The sequence below is a fragment of the Ovis aries genome, chromosome 12, assembly GCF_016772045.2.
Source record: "Ovis aries strain OAR_USU_Benz2616 breed Rambouillet chromosome 12, ARS-UI_Ramb_v3.0, whole genome shotgun sequence".
Lineage (NCBI taxonomy): Eukaryota > Metazoa > Chordata > Mammalia > Artiodactyla > Bovidae > Ovis > Ovis aries.
The window spans coordinates 36,896,790-36,923,990 of NC_056065.1; the positions used below are offsets into that span (position 1 = coordinate 36,896,790).

Sequence of the window (27,201 nt, forward strand, 5' to 3'; positions counted from 1 at the left end):
TGGCAGAAAGTGAAGAGGAACTGAAGAGCCTCTTGATGAAAGTGAAAGAGGAGAGTGAAAAAGCTGGCTTAAAACTCAACTTTCAAAAAACTAAGATGTCATCCAGTACCATCACTTCATGGCAAACAGATGGGGAAACAATGGAAACAGTGACAGATTTTATTTTTCTGGGTTCCAAAATCACTGCAGGTGGTGACTGCAGCCATGAAATTAAAAGATTCTTGCTCCTCAGAAAAAAAGCTATGACAAACCTAGACAGCATATTAAAAAGCAGAGACATTACCGACAAAGGTTTGTATAGTCAAAGCTATGATTTTTCCAGTAGTCATGTATGGATATAAGAGTTGGAACCATAAAGAAAGCTGAGCACCAAAGAATTGACACTTTTGAACTGTGGTGTTGGAAAAGACTCTTGAGAGTCCCTTGGACCAAGGAGATCAAACCAGTCCATCCTAAAGGAAGTCAGTCCTGAATATTCATTGAAAGGACTGATGCTGAAGCTCCAATACTTTGGCCACCTGATGCAAAGAACTGACTCATTGGAAAAGACCCCAATGCTGGGAAATACTGAAGGCAGGAGGAGAAAGGAACAACAGAGGATGAGATGGTTGGATGGCATCACCAACTGGATGGACATGAGTTTGAGCAAGCTCTGGGAGTTGCCAACTGACAGGGAAGCCTGGCGTGCTGCAGTCCATGGGGTCACAAAGAGTCAGATATGACTGAGTGACTGAAGTGAACTAACATCATTCCAAAACAACTTGTAAAACAAATCAATGTATACAACAAAATTTATCAAAGACTTAAAAAATAGTTATGAGATTCTATTTTATTAAAAAAAATTTAATGATCAAACTGTAAAGTTGATGGTGTTGAGTTTTGGCAAGACTGTCATCAACCCCCCTGCTTCTCTACAATAATTTTTCTGAAAAACAAGTGATTCTGAGATGACATGCAGACCAAATATAAAACTTTGAATATGTATAAAATCTCTTTAAGTAAGCAACCCTTGCTCAAAAGTAGAAAGCCAAAGGTTTTAATAATGTTTAAACAATGAATTTAAGGTGCAGAAGACCTAAATAGACATTTCTCTAAAGAAGACAAACAGATAGCCAATAGGCAAATGAAAAGATCCTCAACATCACTAATTATCAGAGAAATGCAAATCAAAACTACAATGAAGCACCACCTCACCCCAGTCAGAATGCAATCCTTTAAAAAAATCTACAAATAACAAACACTGGAGACCGTGTGGAGAAAAGGGAATTCTCCTACACTGTTAGTGGGAATGTAAATTGGTGTAGTCACTATGGAGAACAGTATGAAGGTTTCTCAAAAAAGTAAAAATTGAGCTGCCATATAATCCAGCTATCCCATACCTGGGCATATATCTGGACAAAACTATTATTCAAAAGGATACATGCACCCCATATTCATAACAGCACTATTCACATAGCCAAGACATGGAAATAACCTATCGATCCATTGACAGATGAATGGATAAAGATGTGGTACAAATACACACCGAAATAGTGCTGCTGCTGCTGGGTTGCTCAGTTGTGTCTGATTTTTTGCAACACTATGGACTGTAGCTTGCTAGGCTCCTATGTCCATGGGGATTCTCCAGGCAAGAATACTGGAGTGGGTTGCCATGCCCTTCTCCAGGGGATCTTCTGACCCAGGGATTGAACCCGCATCTTTTATATCTCCTGCATTGGAAGGTGGGTTCTTTACCACTAGCACAACCTGCAGCAACATGGATGGACTGAGATAATCATACTAAGTGAAGTGAGTAAACAACAGAGAGACAAATATCATATGACGTAACTTATTTGTGGAATCTAAACTATGACACAAATCAACTTATCTACCAAAACAGTAATAGACTCACAGACATAGAGAACAGACTTGTGGTTGTCAAAGGGTAGAGGGGTGGGAGAGGGATAAAGTGGGAGTTTGGGGTTAGCAGATGCAAACTAGTATACATAGAATGGATAAACAACAAGGCCCTACTGTATAGCACAGGGAACTATATTCAGTATCTTATGATAAAACGCAATGGAAAAGAATATAAAAAATAATGCATGTATATGTATCACTTTGCTGTACAGTAGAAATTAATGCAACACTGTAAATCAACCATACTGCAATTAAAAAGTGAATTCAGTATCATTTCATTTTCTGAGCTTTACCAAAATACAAACTTGTGCTAGCTGTACCTTGAATGCAAAGTTCTAAACAAGTGTACAATGGCTCTTTCATTCCATAAAATAAATACTATTATACTTTTGGTAGGAAGAAAAATTACTTACCGCTATAATATCTAATGTATTATCACAGACTTTTCGGATTTCATTATTTTTATCATGCATCAGATCTATGAGATATGCTGGAGCCTCTATATAAAAAGTGGTTAAAGATACAAACTGATATTGAGGTTGTTCAATCATGTTAGAGAATTCTGCATTTCTCCAAATTCAAATATTAATCTGAAATCTAACTTTAAATTTTAAAATGCAATCATTAATACAAGGTGACCAAAAAGTCTAATGTTTCATTTATTTGAAAAACAGGGATGATAAAGGAAAAAAATGAGATAAAAATGGGCAAGAAAATGAGCCAGTAAATCTTAAAATGTGTAAGGTAATATTTTTGAAAACATGAAAATTATGAAAGTAACTAAAGAAGAAGCTCTAGAGCTACATGACTGTAAAACTTTCTTGATTGATTTGACCCTCCTAAAAGTTAAGAAAAAATAATTTCAAACAGAAACTCACATACAAAGTATTTCACACAATAAAGGAAAAGAATCACTGCCAATCAAGTCAAGAACAACAAAAAAATCACATATATGGATATGGTTATTATAAGAAGGAGAGAACATAAGATAATTTCATATAACTCTAGTATTTTAAAAAAAGAAAAAAATTTAAGAAAATAATACACACACACACACACACATATGAAAGAATAATAGGAATCAGAATTAGAAAACTCAGAGAAGTAATTCAGGAAATAATTAAAAATCATTTCAGATATATTAAAACTAAAGTTTATAGTAATACAAGAATAAATAAAAGCAACAGATAAACTCTAAGTTTAAATAGAAGGCAAAAGAGAAGAAAATTTGTAAAATTTAAAAAGGTGAAAAGAGATGAAAAAGATTAGAAAATGACAGGTATTATAGGTAGGCAAAGAGGATCCGACAAAATAGGAATTCTAAAGACAATCATGGCAACAGAACAAAACAAATACTATAAACTACAACTCAAGAAAACTTTCCTAAAATTAGAAAAAGACAAAGTACAAACACTATATTTTCATACTTAGAAAAACCAAGCAAGGGTGATGAATACCAACTCAAATTCTAATAAAACTATAGTGGCTTAAAAAAACAAAACCCAGAAACATGCTTTGGTCTTCCTGGCAGAAAGATCAAGTCACTTATAAGGGGAAGTAAAGTAAACTGTCATTAGACTTTATGAAAGATAATTAGTAGACTATACTTCTCATTGGCAGCAATTAAAGGTAGAAAAATACCTTCAAACTGATGAGGAAATTAATGGGCAATCTAGAAATTTCATATTCTGCCAAATTATATTTAAAGAGGACAAACTAGTTATTTTCAGATACAGATGCATTTTATTACTATAGATGTTCATAAGCAGTATAAGAAAATGTAATCAATTAAGAAAGAAAATCAATGTAGAGAAACAGAGGAACTGAATTCAGGAAAAATAGTAAATGATGAAATAAATGCATTAACATACCATGCATGTGTGCTAAGTGGCTTCAGTCGTGTTCCACTCTTTGTGACCCTATAAACTGTAGCCTGCCAGGATTCTCTGTCCATGTGATTCTCCAGGCAAGAATACTAGAGTGGGTTTAACATACCATAAATCCTAAATAAACACTGGCTTTTACAAAGCAATAATCTCAATAATTAATTTTGAAATGTTATAAAAAGAAATAGAATGTATAAACAACAGTATGGGAAAAGGGAAGGATAAATAAAGAAAACTCAAATCCAGATAGAAGCCTCAATGAATCTAGAAGAGGCAGTAGAGAAAGTTAGAATTCCCAATACCTTAAAGTGTATCTTTTCTGAATATGCGAAGTGTTATTATGTATGATGAACACCAAAAGGATACGTGTTTCCTTGATTATGACATCTCTTGTGGCTTGATGGAAAACCATTTGGTAGAAGACATAAATTATCTGACAAACAAATTCATCATCTTCTTGTTGAGCTAAAAGGCAACAGAAAGCTTCAAATAAAAATACTAAGTTATATACAAAACTGAAAAACATTGAGGGGGAAAAAGTGGGGAATGAGAAAAACCAAAGGTGACAAGAAGACAGGTAAAGGACAGTTAGTTTAAATTGTTTATAATATATGGCTGCCATACATCATTTATGTCTTAAATGTTTTTCTCTAAATTACATGATGATCAGTCAAAATTTTCATAATTATATATTTTCAGAAGTTTTATTAAGTTTGGTTGTTGTTAAACTAAATAGGTTATGACTTTGAAAACAAAAATAAAAAATAAGATTTTGAAGAGAGAAATTATATCATCTCTGAGTCCAAACCAACTATTTGAGACTGTTCATGTCAAAAGGCTGTATCTAGGAAGAACTGAGAAACAAGATAGGTTTAAGAGAATAATAACAGTGCTTTAATAGTAATTTTTGCTATATCGATACCAAGTATAAAGAAATTCATTAAATTAACTTCTAAGTCTCTAATGTGAAATGGTAAAACTTACCACCACTTATGGGGAGGTTTTTTTGGTTCCTCATAAAAATTCTTCAGACAATTTTAATCTGTAAAATAAATCTTATTCTATTTTGTCTCTATAATGTTGCCCTCACAGGACAAAAATGGTTCTTAAAAAAAAATCACACCCTCTAAATCCTAAGTTTCTGGTAGAAATTAGATTATTATAAACAGGTTTTTTCTTCATTGAATAATGTTAACAAAATTAAACTTCAATTATTGGCATGAAGCAATAAAGTAACTTTAGCTGCACGCATTAATTATTCTAGTAAAAAGAATGTTATGCATGCATACAAACTAAGAAATGTTTATTATCAGAAGAAGATGACTTTAACAGAATATCAGATGACCACTGATTAATATTATGTAATGGCAAAGGCAAATACTTATAGAAATACAATGTTCAGGTACTGGTTATGAAATTTGATTTACTAATAGTTTGACATCAACTCTTGGCAACAGTTCAGTGATATCTGTTAGACAAATACTTACAGGTCAACAGAGCATCCAACTAGTTGGGTGAAATAAACTGTGATTCCTTCAAAGTCCAGCCATTCCAAATAATTTTCCTCACTAATTTACCAAAGTACCACTCAGACTATTTGGGTTAAAATTTTATTAATTACTCTGTTGGCATACAATGTTCCCTCACTTAACCCCAAGGGTTTTAATTTTGAAAATCCATTTATTTCCAAAAAATATTAGTATATACAGCCTCTGCCTGTGATAACATGTCAGAGAACATCAAAATATGGTAAAACACTGAGCTGGCTCTGTTATCTTATCTCTCAGTAATCATCAATGTGAGACAGCAATTTAAGGACCCAGGTCATTTTGTTTCAATTTTCTCCAGCTCACTACAAAATACTCATTCTCATTATAACAACTACATTGTCTTTAGTTTTACCTCCCAATTACCTAGCCTTTCAATTACTTCTAACATGAAAACTCCTGGCTGTGAGAAGGGTGTACCAAAGCAAATCCATATCTATTACTTATAGAAATACTTCAAATATGGAGGTACTATCTCTAGATGACCATTAAAAATGATTATGTAAAAGAATTTACAAATCAGACTTTTCAAGATTTAGAAGAGAAAACTGGGCAAAAGAATAAATAGGCACCTCACTTTATCTGCCGTATTAACAGCCGATAAACACAAATAGGTACTAATTTTCATTAACTATTGTTAGCCCCTCAGTCATGTCTGACTGTTTGTGACCCCATGGACAGTGTAGCCCACCAGGCCCCTCTGTCCATGGAATTCTCCAGGCAAGAATACTGGAGTGGGTTGCCATTTCCTTCTCCACATTAATTATTAGGAAGTACAAATTAAGATCACAATGCAGTACCACTATGGAGGCTACAATTAAAGAGGCTGGATGCTGAAATATGTTGGTGATGTAGAATAACTGCAACTTTTGTACATTGCTAGAGGGACTGAAAATTGGCACAACTACTTTGGAAAACAGACTGGCATTATTTTTAGTCAAATACATGCATACTCTCTTCTACTCTTGTGTGTGTCTAATAGAAATGAGTAAATATGTTCACTAAATGAAAAACATTTAAGAATGTTTATAGGAGCATTACTTATAAAAGCCCCTTTCTCTTAAAAAACAAACAGAAAACCCACCCTACTATGAGCCAATAGTTAGAAAGGAAAAATAGTAGTATATTTATTTACAAAGCAATAAATGGAAACACTTCAGTACACAACAAAGATGAATCTCACAGTTATAATACAGGGCAAAATAAACTAGATTCTCTTTCTAAAAGGTTGAAAACTAAGCAAAATTCATCTATGGGTGATAGGAGGAAAAACAGTACCCCTCTGGAGAAGGTGGTATTGACTGGGACATGGCAGAAGAGGAATTTCTAGGGTGCTGGTAATAATTCATTTACTTATACAAGTGGGAATAACATGAGAACTCTCATTTTAAAAATTCACTGTTTTACATATACCTATAACTTGTGTTTTTCTTTATGTACACTTCAAAAAAAGACTATTAAAATAATATAAAATACATATATATCTGGTATAACAAAGACTGAAATTAGAGAGTCTTTTTAAGCTTTCCATATTAGCATATTTAACTTCTGTACTAATTAGCTACTTTTAACGTAAATCTGCTATGGGCCAAAGTGCATCCCTCCAAAATTCATATGTTGAAGCCCTAAACCCAAATGTGACTATATTCAGAGATAGGGCTAGAAGGAAGTAATTAAGGTTAAATGAGGTCATAAAGCTGGGGTCCTAATCCTATAAGATTAGTAACCATATAAGAAGGGATACCAGAGCACTTGTGTATGCTTGTGCTTTCTCTTGCTCCCTCTCTCCGCCCAACTCCCCCCACCATATAAGGATGTTAGGATATAACAAGGTGGCCTTGTGCAAGCCAAGAAGAAAGACCTCACCAGGAATCAAATTAGCTGGCACCTCAATAGGACTTCCCAACCTCCAGAAATATGAGAAAATGTATTTCGGTTATTTAAGCTACCCAGTCTGTGATATTTTATTATGGCAGTCCGAGCAGACTAATAAAACAAGGTCCTAGAGAACCTGGCCCTAATAAAATCTATTCAGAGTCAGACAAATTTTGTATGCAGTGGAAAATGATGAACCTGGGTCCTTAAGAGCAAAATAAAGGTAAGGGGAAGACTATCTAGAACTCCTAGCCTATATTGTAATCCTAGCCAATGTGGCTAACTAAATTTACTTAAATTTTATTTAAAATCCAGGTTCTCAGTCCCAACAGCCACATTTCAAGTATTCAATAGCCACATGTATTGGACAGTGCAGATAGAGAACATTTTCTTCATTGCAGAAAGTTTAGAGGACAACACTATATATGGATCCAGGAGGGAATAGATGATCAGAATTAACTTCCTAAAAAACCTTTCTGATCAGAAATCAAGTTATTATAAAAAAGGGTTTGTGCAAGAAAAGAGATATAATTCAACCAAGAAAAAGCTCAACAGAAAGAATAAATGGCAGAATATTTAGCTGTTCAAGGTTGATAAGCGCAGGGTAGTTATCTATAAAATTGGTCCTCAATCACTTTATAGGAACATTCTTAACCTTGCAACCTAAAGCTATTTGGTATTATGCTATCTAACTCTCATAAAATGTATATTTAATTCATTTTGCTAACTATATAATTTAAGTAGCTATAAGATGAGCAATGCAACAAGATAATATATTATCACTGCAGATAATGGGTTTATATATTAGCATAAAAATAAGATAAATTATAATTTACCATTTAGCAACTCAATGAGTGCAGGGATTATCCCAGATTTGGCTAGCAACGCAGCACAAGAGTCATCCATAGATACAGTTCCAATCATTATAACCACTTCTAAAACAAGGTCATCTTCTGCAGCACCTAGTGAAGTGAACATCACAGAAAGTTTTCATTGAAATGTCCTGATACAAATCCGTTTATATTTCCAAGATTCTAATTCACAGAAAAGATATTGAAAGCTATTAAATCAGTTCCTATGAACCTTTAACATGTGTACAAATTTGTCCTTTTCCCAAAGTTCCATGTTCAGAGAATTCCATTCCACAATGACAGTTCACGGTTTCTGGAGTAGTAGAGAGGTGGTATTGTATTTTCAATAAGTCTTTGAAAATATAAATGAATGACAATGTAAACACAGAAAATAGAAGAGTCATTTCAATGCCTGAAAGAACTTTGTGTGTGCATGTGAACTCATGTAGAGCAGGATGGTTATTTGTTAATTTTAGAAAGGGTGGATAAAAAATAGTAAGGCAGGATAGGAAAGGGAAACTAATATTAAGAAAACATTGTTAGGGAAAATAGTATATACATATAAGAGGAGAACTAGTGACTGCTTTTCTGGGAGAAAGAAATTAGAAGTAGGGCTAGAGCTAGAGGCCTGGGAACATAGTATAATAATGGTCACAAAATACTGCTCTAGCAGCTTTACCCACAAAAGAGAGAAATAATCATGCAGAAGTGAAATACTTAGCACAGACCTGGTTTTAGTTTATCCTTGAGGTACGGAACCAGCTTATACTCCTTAAGAACCAATTCCCAGTCTAAGTCTGGAATGGTCAAATTTGCAAGAGTTCCTAAACATTCAATCACAAACTCCTCCTCTTCATCATTAGAGATCTGAGCAGCAAGGTCCCCAACATAATCCTGAATAAAACAAAATTTAATATAAATTTAAAATATTTCTACAGAAGAACTGATCTAATAATTTAATGCATAGGAAGATAAGTATCAAATGTGATTCTCTTGTTTTAATTGTAGTTCTTCAATCACTCAATCGTGTCTGACTCTTTGCAACCCCATGGACTGCTAACTTGCTAAGGGAGTCTATGGTGAATTGGTTTAAGGCAAGAAAACCGGAGGGAGGTTGAAAGGGTTAGGGACAGGGATCATAAAACAAAAACAGTATTAAAACTTAGGTTGAAATCTCTAGGAGCTAAACTTTCAAGGAAGTTGATAACAAGAAGAACCAACTTGGGTCATGAATTAATATTTGAAAAGAGTTAAGGAAGAGTTATATTCCAAACACAGCACTTTAAAACTTCAGTTCCAGGCTATTTTAATAGACAGAAAGCCAAAGACAACACTTACAATAAATAAATTTTTAGTTGGTCCATCATGCTGGGAAATGTTCCTAATCATTTTCATCAGCAATGGATCCTTGAACTTCAGAGCCCTCTTCATGAGCATCTTCAGTCCGTTTCCTGATAATAACAACAGAGAAATTCCCAAATAAAATTAAGGTTCATTTAAATTTAATGATCTTTAAAATTTTCAGCTCTCAAGAAACCCGATTTACACACAGAAAATACATAAATTTTATAGAATCTATTAATTTTAATAAATGTATGCCTCTCTATAATTCATATATTATGTCAAGACAGAATATTTCCATTCACTGCAGAAAGTTCCCTTGTGCTTAGCTGATCTTCCCCACACAATTACTTTTCTTTTCTCCTCCTCACATTCCTCTTTTTTGTATTTTCTTTTTAAACACAGATTTTTGCCTCTTCTAGAATATCACATAAATGGAAACACAGTATGTATATGAAATGCGTACCACAAATTTGTATAATATAAATACTTTTTGATCCATAAAATATCATTTCTAGAAATTTATCCTAAGAATATAAAAATGGAAACATGAAAGATTCAAAGAAAGAAAAAGTACTGTAGCATTGTCTGTAATAGAAAAAAAGTGGCACAAACTATCCAAACAGCAGATTAAACGATGGAAAATCCTTTAATGAGCTATTTTTTCAGCTACTGGCAATTACATTTTATGAAAGTATTTAATCACATGGAAAGATATTCAGATATTATTAACTTTAAAAAACATGTCACCAAACATAAAGAATCCCATTTTAATTTACAATATGCAGAAGCATTGTACCAGTTTTACCTATGACTATCTCTGGATAGCGGAAATAAAATTTTTTATTTTTTCATATTTGCTCATTTGTACTTTTTGATAACTTACATGTATACTTCTCAAATAAGTTAAAACTACTGAGCAAACTCTGAAATACCAAAATGCATGACAAATCATTTTACGAAGATACTATAGAAATAAATAGTTAATACATTTGTACTGCAACATCTTACACTGTAACAGACTGCTTTACAAATAAAAAGTTTTGTTTCACCTAGAAAATATTTTTAAAAATCAAATTGCAATTAAGGGTAACCGACAAAACAGTTTATGAAATGTTACTGGAGAAGGCAATGGCACCCCACTCCAGTACTCTTGCCTGGAAAATGCTATGGATGAAGGAGCCTGGTAGGCTGCAGTCCATGGGGTTGCTAAGAGTCAGATACAACTGAGCGACTTCACTTTGACTTTTCACTTTCCTGCATTGGAGAAGGAAATGGCAACCCACTCCACTGTTCTTGCCTGGAGAATCCCAGGGACGGGGGAGCCTGGTGGGCTGCTGTCTATGGGGTCGCACAGAGTCGGACACGACTGAAGCGACTTAGCAGCAGCAGCAGCAGAGAGTAAGTCTGCTCATGATGTAAGAATATTTATGAGTCTGATATTTAAGGATTTGGGCTATAATTTTTTAAATTATAGAAAGATGTAATTCACATATTTACTATAATTCTTAATTCCTTATTATCTATTTTCTATCATTTGCCATTGGCATATTATAGAGATTATCCATGAAGCTCAAAGGCACTAACCTTCACAGATAAGCTGTACATTCCTTTTGTTAGCAGCAAGATTAATGCAGAAAGAAATGAGTTCCAAGTCAATTCGTTCATCTGAACACTCAAAGAGCATCTTCATTAACTAGCAAGAAGCACAAGACATATTTCATTTAAAACACCCCCGAACACATGAAAAACACAGGCAATGTTTAATCACAGTATGTTATCGTAGATTGTATGTTGGAAATAATACAATAATACAATTACATTTTCAACATAGAGTAGGCTTTTACTACTGAATACCTTAGTGAACTATTAGATGCTCAGTATTAAATATAAGCTTTCAAGTACAGTGGAGAATGTAACAGAAACATCAGATAAAGACTTTTCTTTTAAAGATTTAAAATATCGTGGGGAAGTAGAACACTCTGAGCAAAGAAAACAGCTTGTGCAAAGGTTATAAGGCAGGAAAAAATGTCATTCTTCTGAAAAATTAAAAGAAAGCAAACATGGATGGAATGAGGGAAACAGTGATAAAAGAAGGTAAAAGCCAGAAAATGGAGGGTCTTGAAGTACATGTTATGGATTTGGGGCTTCATCCTAAGGAAAATGGGAAGATGTTAAAGGCTTCCAAATAAGGAAAGCATCAGAATAAGATTTATGTTTCAAGAAAATCTGACCAGTGTAGAAAACAGATTGAAATAGTGAAAGAAAATGTGCTAAGACTATCTAAAGGGCTAGCAGAAAAGTCCAGGTATGGCAATGGCTGCTCGGATTAGTTATAGTAGTGGGGATAGAGATAAAAAGGACAGCTCAGAGATATATTTAGGAAAGACAATCAAACAGGATTTAATAACTGACTGGATGTTGACATTAAGGGAGAAGAAGAAACAAAGATGACTCCCAGGTTTATACCCTGAACATGAACAATGGTGCCAATGCTTACCCAAAGACAGAAACTAGAATAGGAGAAAACCTCAAAGGGAAGACAGTAATTTTGGCTTTTGGATATGGTGAATTTAAGCTGCCTATGTGACAGTCTCACGCAGACAGTCAATAAAAGTTATAAACACAATTTTAGAAGACATGTGTTCAGACTGAACGTATGATTTTAGGAATTGTCATTTACGGTTGATAACTGAACCTGCAAGGTCTGACCCAATCATCCAGGAATGTATATAAAATAAGGAAAGAACTCTATTTAATAAGAGAAAGAAAGATGGGTCTGGGAAACAACAGACAGAAAAAGAGGAAGGAAAGGATAGGCTACTTATGCCATTTAGCCATACCTACATTTGTCATGATAAGAGGTCACTGCTATATAATAAAGCAGAAATGACAAATCTTACGCCATACTTTTGAGAAGCTAGTCTACTATTATTGGTAAATAGTAAATTAACAATGCATATTATATAAAGATATTTTTCTCTTAGTCAAACTGCTAATATATGGAAATTAATCCTAAAATTTATCACCTAAAATTTTCTTATGTTTTATCTCGAGGCAATACCTTTAAGATCAACATGTCTTTGTTGATAGGTTAGACCTTATTCTGTTAAATCTTGTGGTTATTTTCTATGTTAGTTCCAAATAACTTCTCAGTTTCAAAAAGGATACGTGGTCAACATATCATGTGTCTGTAAAAACTAATCTTACTTTTATATACTAGCAATGAATTAAAAACACAAATCCACTTAAAGCTGCTCCAAAAAACACTTTGATACCAGTCTAACAAAACAATATGTATACGTGTGTGTACGTGCATGGGTGCTGTCACTTCAGTCTTGTCCCACTCTTTGTGATCCTATGGACTTCTCCCACTCTTTGTGACACTATGAAGCCCGCCAGGCTCCTCAGTCCATGGGATCCACCAGGCCAGAATATTAGCGTGGGTTGCCATGCCCTCCTCTGGGGATCTTCCCGACCTATGGATCAAACCCTTGTCTCTTGCACTGCAGGTGGATTCTTCACAGCTAAGCCACTGGGGAAGCCCATATATGTATGTATGTATGTATGTATGTATGTATGTATATGTGTGTGTGTGTGTGTGTAAAATTCATTTATTTGCTGTGAACTGAACAAAAACACTATAGCCGGTAAACGGTTAGTATGTATCATGCCTTTTCTCACAGAGCACCTCTTTAACACAAATGTTGCCACTAGTGGAATCTTTAATCACTAACACTTAATAATGTTGCAGAATAACAAAATATCTATGGTATAGATAAAACAACCCTAAATTACTGGATATACATTTAACAGACTTTGCTACCTATATATTAACTATCAGTTAAAATTAAATTATAAATTAATAAAACTGTAGATGACTACTGTAAATATATACAGTATGTTTTTCATACTATAATTAAAAACCTACTACATATAGATTTCTTTCAAACTTCTCCTGATACAAGAAGCTTTTTAAAAATAACATAAGTCTGTTTGTTACATCAAGGTAACGCTTAAACAGGCAAACTATGTTGTTATTTACTTGAAATTAATCTTGTAGTATGAAACCCGCCCTTAAAAATGGCATTATAGGTGATCTGTTAGAAGCTGAGGGGTTTTGTTTTGCCTTGTTTTTGTAATTTCTATGTTAAGTTTTGTGGTGAAATATTCAGGAGCTAGCTTTTTAAAAAATAATGGTGGTTTAAAACCTTACCCAACTCCCCACATTCCCAAATCAAGACTAAATGTTAAAGAAACATCGTGATATAGAATTAGTTTTTCACAGTAAGAGAGACACTTAAATTTAATTAGAGCACTCACACTTGAAAATATTTAGTTCAAATTCCATGTGCAACATTGTCTTTAATTTGATTGTTACAGCACTTCAAAAGTAAATGTAATTGCTAACAACTAGGAAATATTAAAACTAGATTTGTTCTGTTTTAACTATGTCCATTGTCATCTTTTACTAATTTAACAGGAAGGCACTAAAAGGGCTTCAGTCTTTGCAATGAAGAGGCAATAGTGTTCAATCAGACAAGTCCCATATTGAGTATCAGATACCAAAGACACAGGACTGAAATCACTGTGTCTAGACTCTCTGGCACCTGACTTCACTTATTTACCAGTGACCAGAGGCCAACCCCCACAGCTCGCTATATTCACATACACCTCTACCACCACCACCCCCCTACCCAAACATCTTTGAATGATTATGGCAGAACTTTGCATGCCTCAGGAATCTCTTCTGACTGGCTACTCCCTAACTCTGCTGTTTGAAGTGATGCTCTGGTTTCTGAACTTCAGCAGATAATGGCAGGCAGGAGCAAAGGGGGCTGTCAGAAAGGACGTTTACCAGCATTCAGCTAAAAAGAGGCATGTAGATCAAAGAGGGGCCAAATAGGACAACTGTGGTGGAAAACATGTGGATTACTATGAAGATTCTTGCACACTGTTCTAGGGTAAAATATTAAATAACACCATGACATCATTACCTAAACATGTACTCTGGCCATTCTATTACCAATAAATACTTTTTATAAGCATCTGGATGGCATTTGCACCTATTTAAACAAAACATGCATCTCAGAGGTCTAAATAACAATGAACTGTTAATGTGTACTCTTAACTATTATTAGAATACAACCATTAACTCCTGGTTATCCCCAAGTATGCTCACCTGAAACAATTCACCCACTGAGACCATTAAGATCATATATGAAGAAAGACTTGCCCTGACCCCCAAATTTTATAGAATACTGGGAGAGGAAAAAATTAGAATATATTGGATATTTAGAGGTAATAAAATACAAAAGAAGAAAAGCAACATAATAGTGGAAGAGATTATGAGGCATGATGAATTTATAACACCTACTCTGAATGTTAAATAATTTACAAAAGTGAGCTCTAATTATAGAGCATCTCAATCTAATTCCACCAAAGTCCAGCTCTTTAAGAATCAATAGAATAATTTTTCCCCAAAAGACCACCATTATGTATCTATATAACCTCTTTAGGTTAATCTAGTTTATGAAATGCTATTCTATGAGCAGTGTTAAGACACTGTTTATTTGGACTAATAAAATTCTGAAGAAAATTTTAAAAGTACAGTATAGGTTTCTTAAGTGTAAACACACTTAAGAAAATGAGTATTTAAATTGGACTCTGAGTGGTTCCAAAATAGTGAGAACTATTTATTAATGGCATATTGTTTTAGTACAGTGTTTCAGAGTTTATAAAGTTTCTTTACATATACAGCTAACGTAATTAAAGAATGTGACCATACTACCTATTCTTTTTGATTGCTGAAATGAATATGAACGACAATTTAATCACCGCTTTCCTAGTATCAGGCTTCCTATGTGGTTCAGCGGTGAAGAATCCATCTGCCAATGCAGGAGATGCAGGTTCGATTTGTGGGTCCAATTCGTGGGTCGGAAAGATTCCTCAAAGGAGGAAATGGCAACCCACTCCAGTATTCTGCCTGGAGAATCCCATGGACCGAGGAGCCTGGCAGGCTACAGTCCATGGGGTTGCAAAGAGTTGGACATGACTGAGCAACTAAGCACACAACATTCCTACTTTCAAAGTTATTTTAGGCTTGTCATTTGAAAAATTCATCTGTAATTTTTCACAATATTTACTACACAAAAATTAATGTGCATAATTTCGAAGTGAACAAAGTATTACATTAATTCTAACATATTCCAAAACCCAGATATATAGTTTTATTTAAGAAAGTTAATCAGTTGCTGTCACAAATGAGTTTAAAGCTCTGCTAGTATTATAAACATTACTTTGAGTAGTCAATATTTCTGAAAGGAGTATCTTTTTAATTTCTGAAGGAAGCCTGGAAATTTCAATGTAATACCAAATTTTCTTTCTTTTATTTTACAATGTACTTTCATAATTGGCACTAGGTGGCAATTAAACCATGTCAATTTTTCCCCAATATGTCAAAGTTGAGCCTTATAAGTACAAGTTATAGCCTGGATAGCACTTTAGGAACAAACATATTCTAGAGTATCATTTACTTTCTCAAACTATGGCTTCATACTAAGAAGTTTCAGGATGTTTACAGTATAATAACTTGAAGACATTTTGAGCTTTTAAAAACAGAATATAATAAATTAAAACTGCCAAACAATGACCACTGAATGAATTTTCGAAGATTCTGTTCACGAAATATAGATCATAAATATCCTGAAAATCCCTCTGCAGAAATGTTTGATGTTAGAAAATTATCTGGCAAGGAAATATGCATGAATTTTGCTCTTGAAAAGGTATGGAAGAATTTTCTTCAGTTTTTTAACTATAATAATATTAATGTTTCAATAGAAATCTAAACAGACTTATTTCTGATTATTTATTGAAAATAGTTTTATATCTTATGTTTGAGATTATAAATTCTATGGTATAGAGAGAAGGGTAACTCTGAATTAAACATTTAACAAAGTAAGTTTTCCATCTCTTTTTAGTTTACATTTCTTTTATTTAATGTCAATCTCTTTAAAATCTAATCTGGATAAAAACAATCAATTTAGACAAAATATTATTTTTTTGTCACTGCTTTCCAATTTGTATCTTGTAGTCAAGGAAGTTCTGACACTAAATGGGTTTGGAAAAGAATACCCTTTGAAATTGTGAAGGAAAACCTTTGGAACATATGGAGTGAGACTGTAGTAAATCACTTGTAATCTCCCTTTGACATGGCTACTCTTTTATTGAAAACTTGTTTGACAAAGAGTTTGATTACACTTTGCATCAGCTCTAGTCTGACATGTGTTATCTCTATAAGAACTTGCCATGTTAGATAAAATATGCAGTATATTTGAAGGATGTCTACTTTCTGTAAATAAGCATAATTAGTTTATCCCCTGACTTAAAAGCCTAAGAAATTATTCTTGAGAGTTTATCAGCTTTTTAATTCCATGTGGATAAAGTATTAAAATTTTGGAATAGCAAATTCAATTTTTAGAACTGTTTTATTAATTTGGGATGAATAGAAGGATTAATAAGAATTAATAAAAAGAAAAGTTATGGTCTTTTTTTACTACATATTAATCATTTGTCAAAATAACACACATTTAGTAACTTACATTAGGCTAATAAGGAATTACCTAGTAGGAGGCTTAAGAAGATTACTTTAATAAGCATAATTTACTATTCATATTCTTCTAAAGTATCTTTTAAAACTGTTACATTTTTATTGTATATTATACATCCTGCAAGTTTCCTTTTATTTATTTATGTTGGCTGTGCTGGGTCTTCGTTGCTGCATGGTATTTTCTCTAGTTGTGGGCACTGGGGGTTACTCTCTAGTTGTGGTGTGCAGGCTTCTCTTTGGGGTGGCTTCTCCTGTGGAGTACAGGCTCTAGAGTGCACGAGCTTCAGTAGTTGCAGAACATGGGCTCACTCAGTAGTTGTGCTTCCCAGACTCTAGAGACAGGTTCAACAGTTGTGGCACAAGGGCTTACTTGCTCCAAGGCATATGGGATCTTCCTGGATCAGGGATCAAACCCATGTCTGTTTCATTGGCAGGCAGATTCTTTACCACTGAACCACCAGGGAATCCCTGCTTTCTCTATTTTAGAAAGCTATATTATAAAAAATAATATTAAAAATCAGCCCAACTAGTATTCTGATCATCAGATAGTAATCAAATTAGTAGAGCTCAGTTTAATAAAATTAATGGCACAATAGTGATTTTGAATGTAAATTCTCTAAGAGTAAAATCACATACGTATGTGGTTCAGTGGTAAACAATCCACCTGCCAATGCATTTGTTCGACCCTGAGTTGAGAAGATTTCCTGGAGAAGAAAACGGCAACCCACCTGAGTATTCTTGCCTGGAAATCTCATGGACAGAGGAGCCTAGCAGACTACAGTCCATGGGGTTGCAAAAAGAGTTAGAGACGACTTAGCGACTGAACAACAATGAATCTCAACCCTTACAGTCCATGAAAGAAAATCACTAAAGAAAAATCACTAAACTCTTTCAAGACAAATAAACCTAACATATGAAATATACCAAACAACTGAGTTGTAGCAAAAATCTTTCTTGAGAACAGTGCTATAAAAGAAAGCAAAAGTATTTTGATGAAGCATTTTTTTCATCCGAGCATGCAAAGCATTTAAAACAGTCAACCACAAACAAAATTAAAGGGCAAATGACAAAGTTGGGAAATGTCTGTAATATGACAAGGAGTTAAAATAGTTATTATATATATAGATCTTATGTATTAGTCCCAAAATATTGACATGCCAATGGAAAAATTATCAATAGAAGTAAAAGATTTATAATATAATGTCAACAGTAAAAATGTAAAAAATGTTCAATCTCATCAATATCCACAGAATGCAAATTTAAAAAAACCCCAAACATTCCATTTTTAAAGAAATGATAGTATCTAGTGTTGTTAAAAGTGAAATGAAAGTTGGGAGAAATCAACTCACGTCTTCTTGGAAGGTAATTTGGCCATATTGTGTCAAATACACAAAACACCTTTTGACTTAGTAATTCTACTTTTAGGAATTAAAACTCAAGAAAAAAATTGAGATATGATTAAGCTTCTATATACTATGATTTTTTTCCCATATTCTTTCATTTGCTTACATATGTTCATTTACATCAGTTTTTATGGGATAAATTAGAAAGTTATTTTCGTTTTTATACTGTCTGTACTTTCAGACTGTATATAACAAATTTATATTACTTTTAGGAGGGAATTTTTAAAGAAAAAAGCTATTTGACAAATCAAGAGAAGAAAGCAAAAAACACATTTTTTAAACGCTTTTTTAAAAAAACAAACCACTCACCTGTGGTATGCAGTCAGTATAAGCAAACATTGATTTAAAGCGGTCATCCATGCTTATGTGGTAAAGAACACACATTGCTATTTGTTTGTAGTTTTCATTGCCTGGAAATAAGACATCATGGATATGGTGAGATTTTATATTATGCTATGCTTTGCATGCAATGACCACAAAGAAATTAATTATTTGTATAATAAACTCAAATTAATGCATTAAAACTTTTAAACTATGGAATCAATAAAAATCCTTATACAAATTCTAATTTAGAAAATATGAAATTTTTCTAATTTAGAAAAATATGAACATTTTGAGCTTCCTATTTCAATTTCCCTGCTTGCCACAACTAGAGAAAAGCCTGCCCAGCCAGGAAGACCTAGCACAGCCAAAAGTTAGTTGAGCAAGCTCCGGGAGTTGGTGATGGACAGGGAAGCCTGAGTGCTGCAAGGAGGGGCTGCAAGGAGTTGGACACGACTGAGCGACTGAACTGGACTGATTTCAATTCCAAAATCTGGAGCATACCAACGGTGAAATATCACTAAGTTCCAAGAAATTGCAAGTATTTTACAAGGTATACTTTTGAAAAAAGTTAATCACAAACTGAAGAATTAATTGTTCTCAGCAGCCCACTAAAATGTAGATTTGGCCACTGGCCTCCCCATCCCTCCTGTTTTATCAAAATATATTTAACACATTTCAGTGATATGTACAGTAAATATAGTAAACAAAAAAGTTTATTTAATTTCTATGAATCAGAAACTGGGAAAAACATAAATGATAAAAAGTAGAACAGTATTTGCAACATTAAAAAAATATGACTATATTCAATACAGTATTGTAAAGTAATTAGCCTCCAATTAAAATAAATAAATTTATATTAAAATAAATAAATAAATAACATTGATAGATCGAACAGAAAAAAAATATATGACTATGAATTGCTAAAGGGTATAATATAGACTAACAAGCATAGTCTAAGGATTGTCTTAGAACTTTGAGGTAAGATTATTCTCGTTTTATACACCTTGAAACTGAAACAAGGAAAGTGAATAATATATCATAGATTTGAAAAATAAAATGGAACTTGAATATGTCATTTAATCCTTCTATATGCTTTCATATACCATATTTTGAGGATCTTTATATGATCTCAAAGTCAGTGACAAAACTTGAGCTAGAAAAGTTGTTCTGCTAAAAAGTTTTATCCAAAAAATAATATTCTTTAAAAAGTTTTGGTTGTATCTTGGGAGATATTTGGAATTTAAAAAAAATCAAATACGTACATAAATTTAATTAATATATCAAGAAAATTTTACATATATTTTAACAAGGAAGACAATTTCAGCACCTGTATTCCTATGTCAACTATAGTACAAAATTACTAAAATACTTTGTTTTTTTATAATACTAATTTATATTCTTATTGAATTTTTCAGATATTAGATACATCTTTGTAAGGTGGTTAGCAATTCTTAGAGGACATAAACTTTGGTATTCTTACAGGATCTGTATATGGAATTTTGTCAAAAAATATCTGCTGATTGATTCTACTTTTAATATTTAAGAAGCAAGGTGACTATAGTTAACAATTCTCTAGGCAAGAATACTAGACTGGGTTGCAGTGCCCTTCTCCAGGGGATCTTCCCAACCCAAGGATTGAAACTGGGCCTTTTGTACTGCAGCAGATTCTTTACTGTCTGAGCCACGAGAGGAGCTGTTATAGTAAACAATTAGTTAACTATAACTAGTTAACTGTATTGTATATTTGAAAGTTACTAAGAGAATATATCTTAAAAGTTCTCACAGCCAGAAAAAAAGCATTGTGTGAGGTGATAGATGTGGTAACTAACCTTAACTTACCTTACAGTGGTATAGGTAACTAACCTTATATCTAAACTTAACATATTTTACAATACATATATATATATATATATATATATATCAAGTTATCACCTTAAACTTACAATTGCTACATCAATTAGATCTCAATAAAGCTGGAAAAAAACACAATGTTATGTTTAAAAAATCAGAGGCTAAAACTGAAAAAATAAGCACAAAGACGTCACTGGTTTTATAAGATCTTCAGATGTAACACAGAAGTGTTTTAAGTAAAAGCTCCAAGGGTCTTTCACAGGTAAATTTGAGAAATATTGCGAGCCTCTTTCTACAATCTTGTTTTCATGGAGCTTATTATGTTAGACAAAAATATATCATATGCTAAGAAAGAACAATGTGAATCTTCAAAACAGTCTGTCAAATCAATTTTGTCATCTTTATGTGTCAGAAGGGGAACCTAACAGAGAAAACTACTTCCTACATAGCCATGTTAAACAGCTGAGCAGGGCTTTAAACACAGGTCTCTCTGACTCAAAAATCTTCACCAGAGGTGAAGTTATATACACACCAAAGGTACATTACAATGTCTCTCAAATAGTTTTGTATCATAAGGTGAAATGGTCTTTCAAGAGATATTATTAGCAGGTATAAAAGACTGACATACGCTGACATATGATAGCGTAAAGCACATTTTTAAAAAAGAATTTTAAAAAATCAAGACTTTGCATCTTTTTAAATTGTATGGCTAGAGTCTATTTCTAGGGACTCTCACTTTTTAAATTGTTTGGCTAGAGCCTATTTCTAGGGACTCTCAATATCAATGTAAAAATAACTTCATGGCATAAAACAGAAACAGTAAAATCTAGCATATGTTTGTCAGATGAATACACACTAGTAAACACTTTCATCTTAACTAAAAATCTATGAATTCACTATACTCAACCACTTGGAATATAATATATGCAGAACCTACATTTGGAGGAAAATGTAATTCAAAAATTGTGAAATAACTCCAAGAAAGAGAAAAGTAGAGACTAACTGGGTATTCCCAACTTCAATATTCTGCTCTGGGGATGAGAGCAGTCTTAACAGAAAAGACTTGGGTTTGCATGATATGCAGATTAAAAATGAAAAATTCCAACTTTCTTCTCTAGAGAGGAAAAGTATCTCTTAGGGTTTTGGTCAGAGTATGTATACTCTACAGTATTTAGCTTTTCTTCTGGGGCTGAGATATTTAAAAATCTTTTTAAGGAAGTTCTAACAGTAAACTCAATATTCTGAAGGCACAATCTCTTTCCTTGCTATTCCAGCTTCTTTCTGTATGCTGTTCACCTGTGGGTAGGTTCTAGTCCTACTTAGTTTTTACAAAATATTATTTGAAGGTATTTTCTCTATGTAATGGATTAACTGATCAGTAGGATTCTAAGTCACACAACTTACTAAATAAATGGTAAAAGAAACAGAGGAATCAATATTCAAATTAAAATATTTTTTAACATCAAAGTAAATAATCAAACATTAAAATTCAGAATGGCACTAAGAATGAAATATGGAGAAGTGAAGTGGCTCAGTCGTGTGTGTGACTCTTTGCAATCCCATGGACTGTAGCCTAGCAGGCTCCTCCATCCGCAGCATTTTCCAGGCGAGAGTACTGGAGTGGGTTGCCTTTTCCTTCTCCAGGGGATCTTCCCGACCTGGGGATCGAATCCAGGTCTCCTGCACTGCAGGCAGACGCTTTACCCTCTGAGCTACCAGGGAAGCAATACTAAATAAATGGTAAAAGAAACAGAGAACTCAATATCTAAAATAAATGATTTTTTAATATCAAAGTAAATCATCAAACATTAAAATTCAGAGTAGCACTAAGAATGAAATAGGATGCTATTCTGTTTGAGAAGAGTTTGTCTACTGCTGGTATCAGTTAAAAGATCCTAAACTGCAGGGTTCTTGTGGTACATCCATTCATGAAAGGCAAGAGGAAACAAAGATTCACTTTTAAGAGATCTGTGCTCCATAAACAGGATAACAAGGAAGGTTTTCTAGAGCAAATTATATGTGTGTATACATATGTATGTGTGTATACATATTATATGTGATTATGTATCTATATCTTTATCACTTACAAAGGACAACTCAGGAGAAAGGGTATGTGATATAACAGAAAGTCTACAGTCCTAAAATTACAGTCATTTTTAAAAAGTAGATGGATAACATATGCCAGAAACATCTCAGATACAATAGCTTATTAATACATTACTTTCTTTTTTAACACAGCAAAATCCTCTAGTTTCAAAAAGTAGGATGATTCATTGTGCTACCTGTTTTAACTCTGTTCTTCTGTGCTTGCTTTCTCCTTCTCCCCTCCCCATATTCATGGGACAGAGAAAGGTGAAAGCTCCTTGAGTTCTCCTATACCTTTCTAATTCTTTATCTGTGATCTTCTATTTTAAAAAATCTCTGAATATATCCCTGCTGCTGCCGAGTCGCTTCAGTTGTGTCCGACTTTGTGCGACCCCGTTGACGGCAGCCCGCCAGACTCCCCTATCCCTGGGATTCTCCAGGCAAGAATACTGGAGTGGGTTGCCATTTCCTTCTCCAATGCATGAAAGTGAAAAGTGAAAATGAAGTTGCTCAGTCGTGTCCAACTCTTAGCGACCCCATGGACTGCAGCCCACCAGGCTCCTCCATCCATGGGATTTTCCAGGCAGGAGTACTGGAGTGGGGTGCCATTGCCTTCTCCAGAATATATATATATATATATATATATATCCCTAATTTCCCATAATCTTTACCTAACATGATTATCATAATCCAAAAATGTGCTAAAAAGAAAAGACTGAAGGGAATAGAAGTTTAAGGGATACAAGGCTATCCCAAAAGATTGGTGGACAGCCAATGTTTACATAACTATAATTCTTTGAGAGAGAAGAAGACAGAATTAAGCAAACTTGATAGTTCCTATTGTATGTTAAGCATATATTTTCTCATTTAACCCTTAAAACTGAAGAGGTAGATATTATCTTTGATTTGGAGAGAGCTAATGACATTCATTAAGGTTATGAATCCTTCAAAAGGAAACAGCTATGAATCTGAGATTCAAACCTAGGTCTGACTCTAAAGCCTGTGTGCACGTACTCTCTAGTTAAAGTAGGCCTTCCAGGAAATAGCATAAAGGGTGAAATAAAACCTAATAAACAGGAATTATTATCATTATTCCTTAGAGGCACAGTACAGACAGAAAATGCAGTTAAGAAGGGACTCTATAGGATCTGGGGGTCTTGGGAAAAAAAAGGTAAGAAGATGATAGAAGAGGGGAAGAAGGGAGATGAAATGCAGAAAAGCAATCAGTTATTTATCAGAGTACCTGTGTCCAGATGCAATAGGTTCCAATGGATGAAAGATCCTGACAGGGACAAATTACATTGTGATCCGAGCAGTATGGGAGACTAGATCTATAGCCGTTCTGAAACTCATTCTCACTGAATTGGACAAGAACTGCTATCAAGCAGAGCTTGATTTTATGAGAAAAATGAGGTGCTTAAATGCTTAAAAGTTGAATAAAGTGGTAAATAGAGGCAGTATAACATTGTGGTTCAAAGCCCAGGGCCTAGAGGCTGACTGCTTAGGTTCAAAAATGGCCTTCTGAGTGTTATTTAAATTTTCTGTGTTTCAGTTTCTTCATCTATGAAACTGGAATAACAACTATATCTATCTCAAAGAGTTGGTATGTAAGGATTAGGTGAGAGAATCCTGGTAAAACAATTAGTACTGAGACTGATACACAATAAACTGATTAAATAAATGCCATTACTTACTATTATTATGTTGAAAATAATCTTTCTGTTTTACCAATAGAACATTATTCTTGCATTTTCTTTTAAATTTATTTTTAATTGAAGGATAATGACAATTTTGTGTTGGTTTCTGCCATATCACATTTTCCTAATATATATGCTATCTTTGTGGTTTTCTATCCTCAAGATTTGACTGTAGTTTAGAGGTAATGCAGGTTTAAGAAGCAGTCAAGATTCCTCTGAGATGGCTATACAGGGTTCACAGGTATATTCTGCCCCTGCAGCTGAGCCACTTGCTCCCAGTCACTTTCCTATAAAGCTCTTTTATACCCAAAGGACAGTCTTAGGAGAGTCATCTTCTGTCTCAAGGCTCCGTTCAGTGACCCCTATCGGCTTCATCTGAACCCTTCATCAGCCTCTCATTCTGACAGGGTTATAAACCCCTTACTCAGAACAAAAATTGGGAAACGAAAATGATCAAAGGATAGATAACTGTCACCAGTATGTGTTCTTCCACCACCACTACCACAAACACACTGTGAACCTCTCTTCTTTCTGTCCTGTAACAGAGCTTCATTTCACTCCTAGAGTAGGGAACAGCTGTGGAGGTGATGGGCTATAAGATGAAAGGATACAGAGAGAAAAAGTCTGAAAACACAGAAGACAAACCTCACAATTAACTATATTACTTCACTTATCTTTAAGTAGCAAGTCCCAGGCAAATAAAATGTATAGGTGTGTCCCATTTGTTTGAGCTGAGCACAACTATACAATAGAAACTGAAATACAACCAGCACTACACCAGAGATGTATATTTTTTTCCCTTGAGGAAAGTGTGAAAGGGGGTGATGATAGATCTAAGGGACTACAATATTGTACCCAGAGGTCATATCAGCAAATGTACCCAATTTGCTGATACGTCTTCTAGATTTTATCTGGGTAAAGTTTCCTTAGAATTCAATCAATTGATTTGCAAATAACTATAAAATTGATTTTCTTCTCATTTTGTATTTAAGAAATGAAAAAAATATAAAATGACACTTGTCCTTTTATTAAAAAATGATGTAAATATTTTATAAATTGTCTTATTACCTATATATTACCTCGATGGTTCTAACTTCTTTTATTGTTACAAATCACATATTTCCAATCTCCCCTCAAGAACTGCAAGATAGGAAGATTATAGTATATGAACCACAGGTATCTTACTCATTGAATCATAAATGACTATACAAATGATTGATTGCTTCATAAAAACACAGCCTATACCTAATGGCATCTAGCAGATATCTGACAGCTACAGCAGAAGGACAAAGCATTGGAGGAAAAAAGGGAGTACCTGGAGGGAGAAGGTGTCTGGAAATAACCCGAATTCCTCTCTTCAAACACAGCTGCACACAGAAAGTAGAGGCTTTCTGGCAGCCAACGTGTATTATTAACTATTGCTTAAAAAAAAAAATTTAAATAATCACATAGCAATAAACAGCCATTAAGAGAGATTAAATGGTCCAAGTAAAATTGAGGCTTATCCTTAATAGTCTTCTTCACTCACTGGTAGAAAAGATGTGTTCTTAAAAAATAAATCCCCCAAAATTCTTGCATATCCTAAAGGAATCTGGGACTGGGAGTTACAATTTTCCCATAAGAACTCATGATTAAGAACCATAAACTCTAGCTAACCAACTATGATTTCTCCACATCCTACAAATGGCAGACATTTCAAAAGGGTTCCTTTAAGACTTATAGACATCAATTATTCCCTAACGGCATCCCAAGTTAAAACAGTCTGCCAATAGTTGCTATGCTGGCATAGCACCAAAGCCTCTGTGAATTCTGAGTAGAGCAGTGAAAAGATTGAATATTTTGGGAACTAAGGTCCTTAATGACTAGAGGTGGCTTAGTCAGATCTGTTCAAGTAATAAGCGCGGGATGAAAAAAAAAAAAAAAACGGCCTAGTCATTATGATTCCTTTGGTATTTATGGTAATAAACATGAATCATGATGAACTCACTGGCTATTAAATACAGAGGTCATAAGTACTTCGATAGGATTTCCACAGGAATTCACCGTTAATTAGCTGGATCATTATTTGAAAGCGTTACTGAATTATCTTAGCAGTTGTGCAGCCATTCGCCTCAAAATTGGTCATTCCCAGCTGAGGGCAGTTAATGCCTTAACAAACTGGTCATTAACTCCAGCAACTGATTTTGTGGGAATTACTGCACTTATAATGTACACTCAAGATTTTTTTTTTTCTTTTTAAAGAAATTTGCAGCTGTAGTTCAGCTGGAGCAGCTGAAGGAGGAAAAAAGTCCACTCTGGGTTGCTCTCATGACTGATTTTCTGCCAATTAAAGGGCAAACGCATGCTGATGGGTTTTGAATTTTTAAATGTCTCCAGTTTTTTTTCATCTCAAGTGATTAGTAAAAACATCATTTAGCTACTAATTTTGTAAGACACTTGGGATTTTCCATTCACAGTTCAGTCAAGCAGAGACATGAGTTCTGAACACCAGAACTCAAAGCCAAATTTCCGCTTCTGCAGTAGACCCAGCCCAACACTTTGTAAAAACAGAGTGAGAACACAAGTTATGGGCCACATTATTAGCCAGATTCTCATTCCCTTCTGCACTCCATGTCTTCGTTCAAAGCAGAAAACTCCCTTTGAAGTCACAAAGGGTCCATGAAAAGATAAGAGAAGTGGGAATATGAACACCCCCTTTATTAGAATAGAGCAGCATTAAAGTGATGAATTACCCCTGGAAAGTCTATGTGAATACAGCATACTTCAAAATTCATAAGTGCCTTTAAATTTACGGTAGAGTTGGAGCCCTTAATGCTCTATCAATATAATGAAA

At 34.0% G+C, this 27,201-nt stretch overlaps 1 protein-coding gene across 2 annotated transcripts in view; it reads right to left on the reverse strand.

The window, feature by feature from the left end:
* Positions 1–27,201, reverse strand: part of KIFAP3 (kinesin associated protein 3) — a 146,191-nt gene that overhangs the window by 49,944 nt on the left and 69,046 nt on the right. For both annotated transcript variants that reach the window (XM_004013680.6, XM_027975591.3), the window contains exons 11-17: positions 18,721–18,821; positions 10,987–11,095; positions 9,397–9,509; positions 8,787–8,952; positions 8,044–8,169; positions 4,152–4,250; positions 2,313–2,398 (exon numbers count right to left, since the gene is read on the reverse strand). In XM_004013680.6, the coding sequence (XP_004013729.1) occupies positions 2,313–2,398; positions 4,152–4,250; positions 8,044–8,169; positions 8,787–8,952; positions 9,397–9,509; positions 10,987–11,095; positions 18,721–18,821 (800 nt within the window). The remainder of the gene's footprint in view (positions 1–2,312; positions 2,399–4,151; positions 4,251–8,043; positions 8,170–8,786; positions 8,953–9,396; positions 9,510–10,986; positions 11,096–18,720; positions 18,822–27,201) is intronic.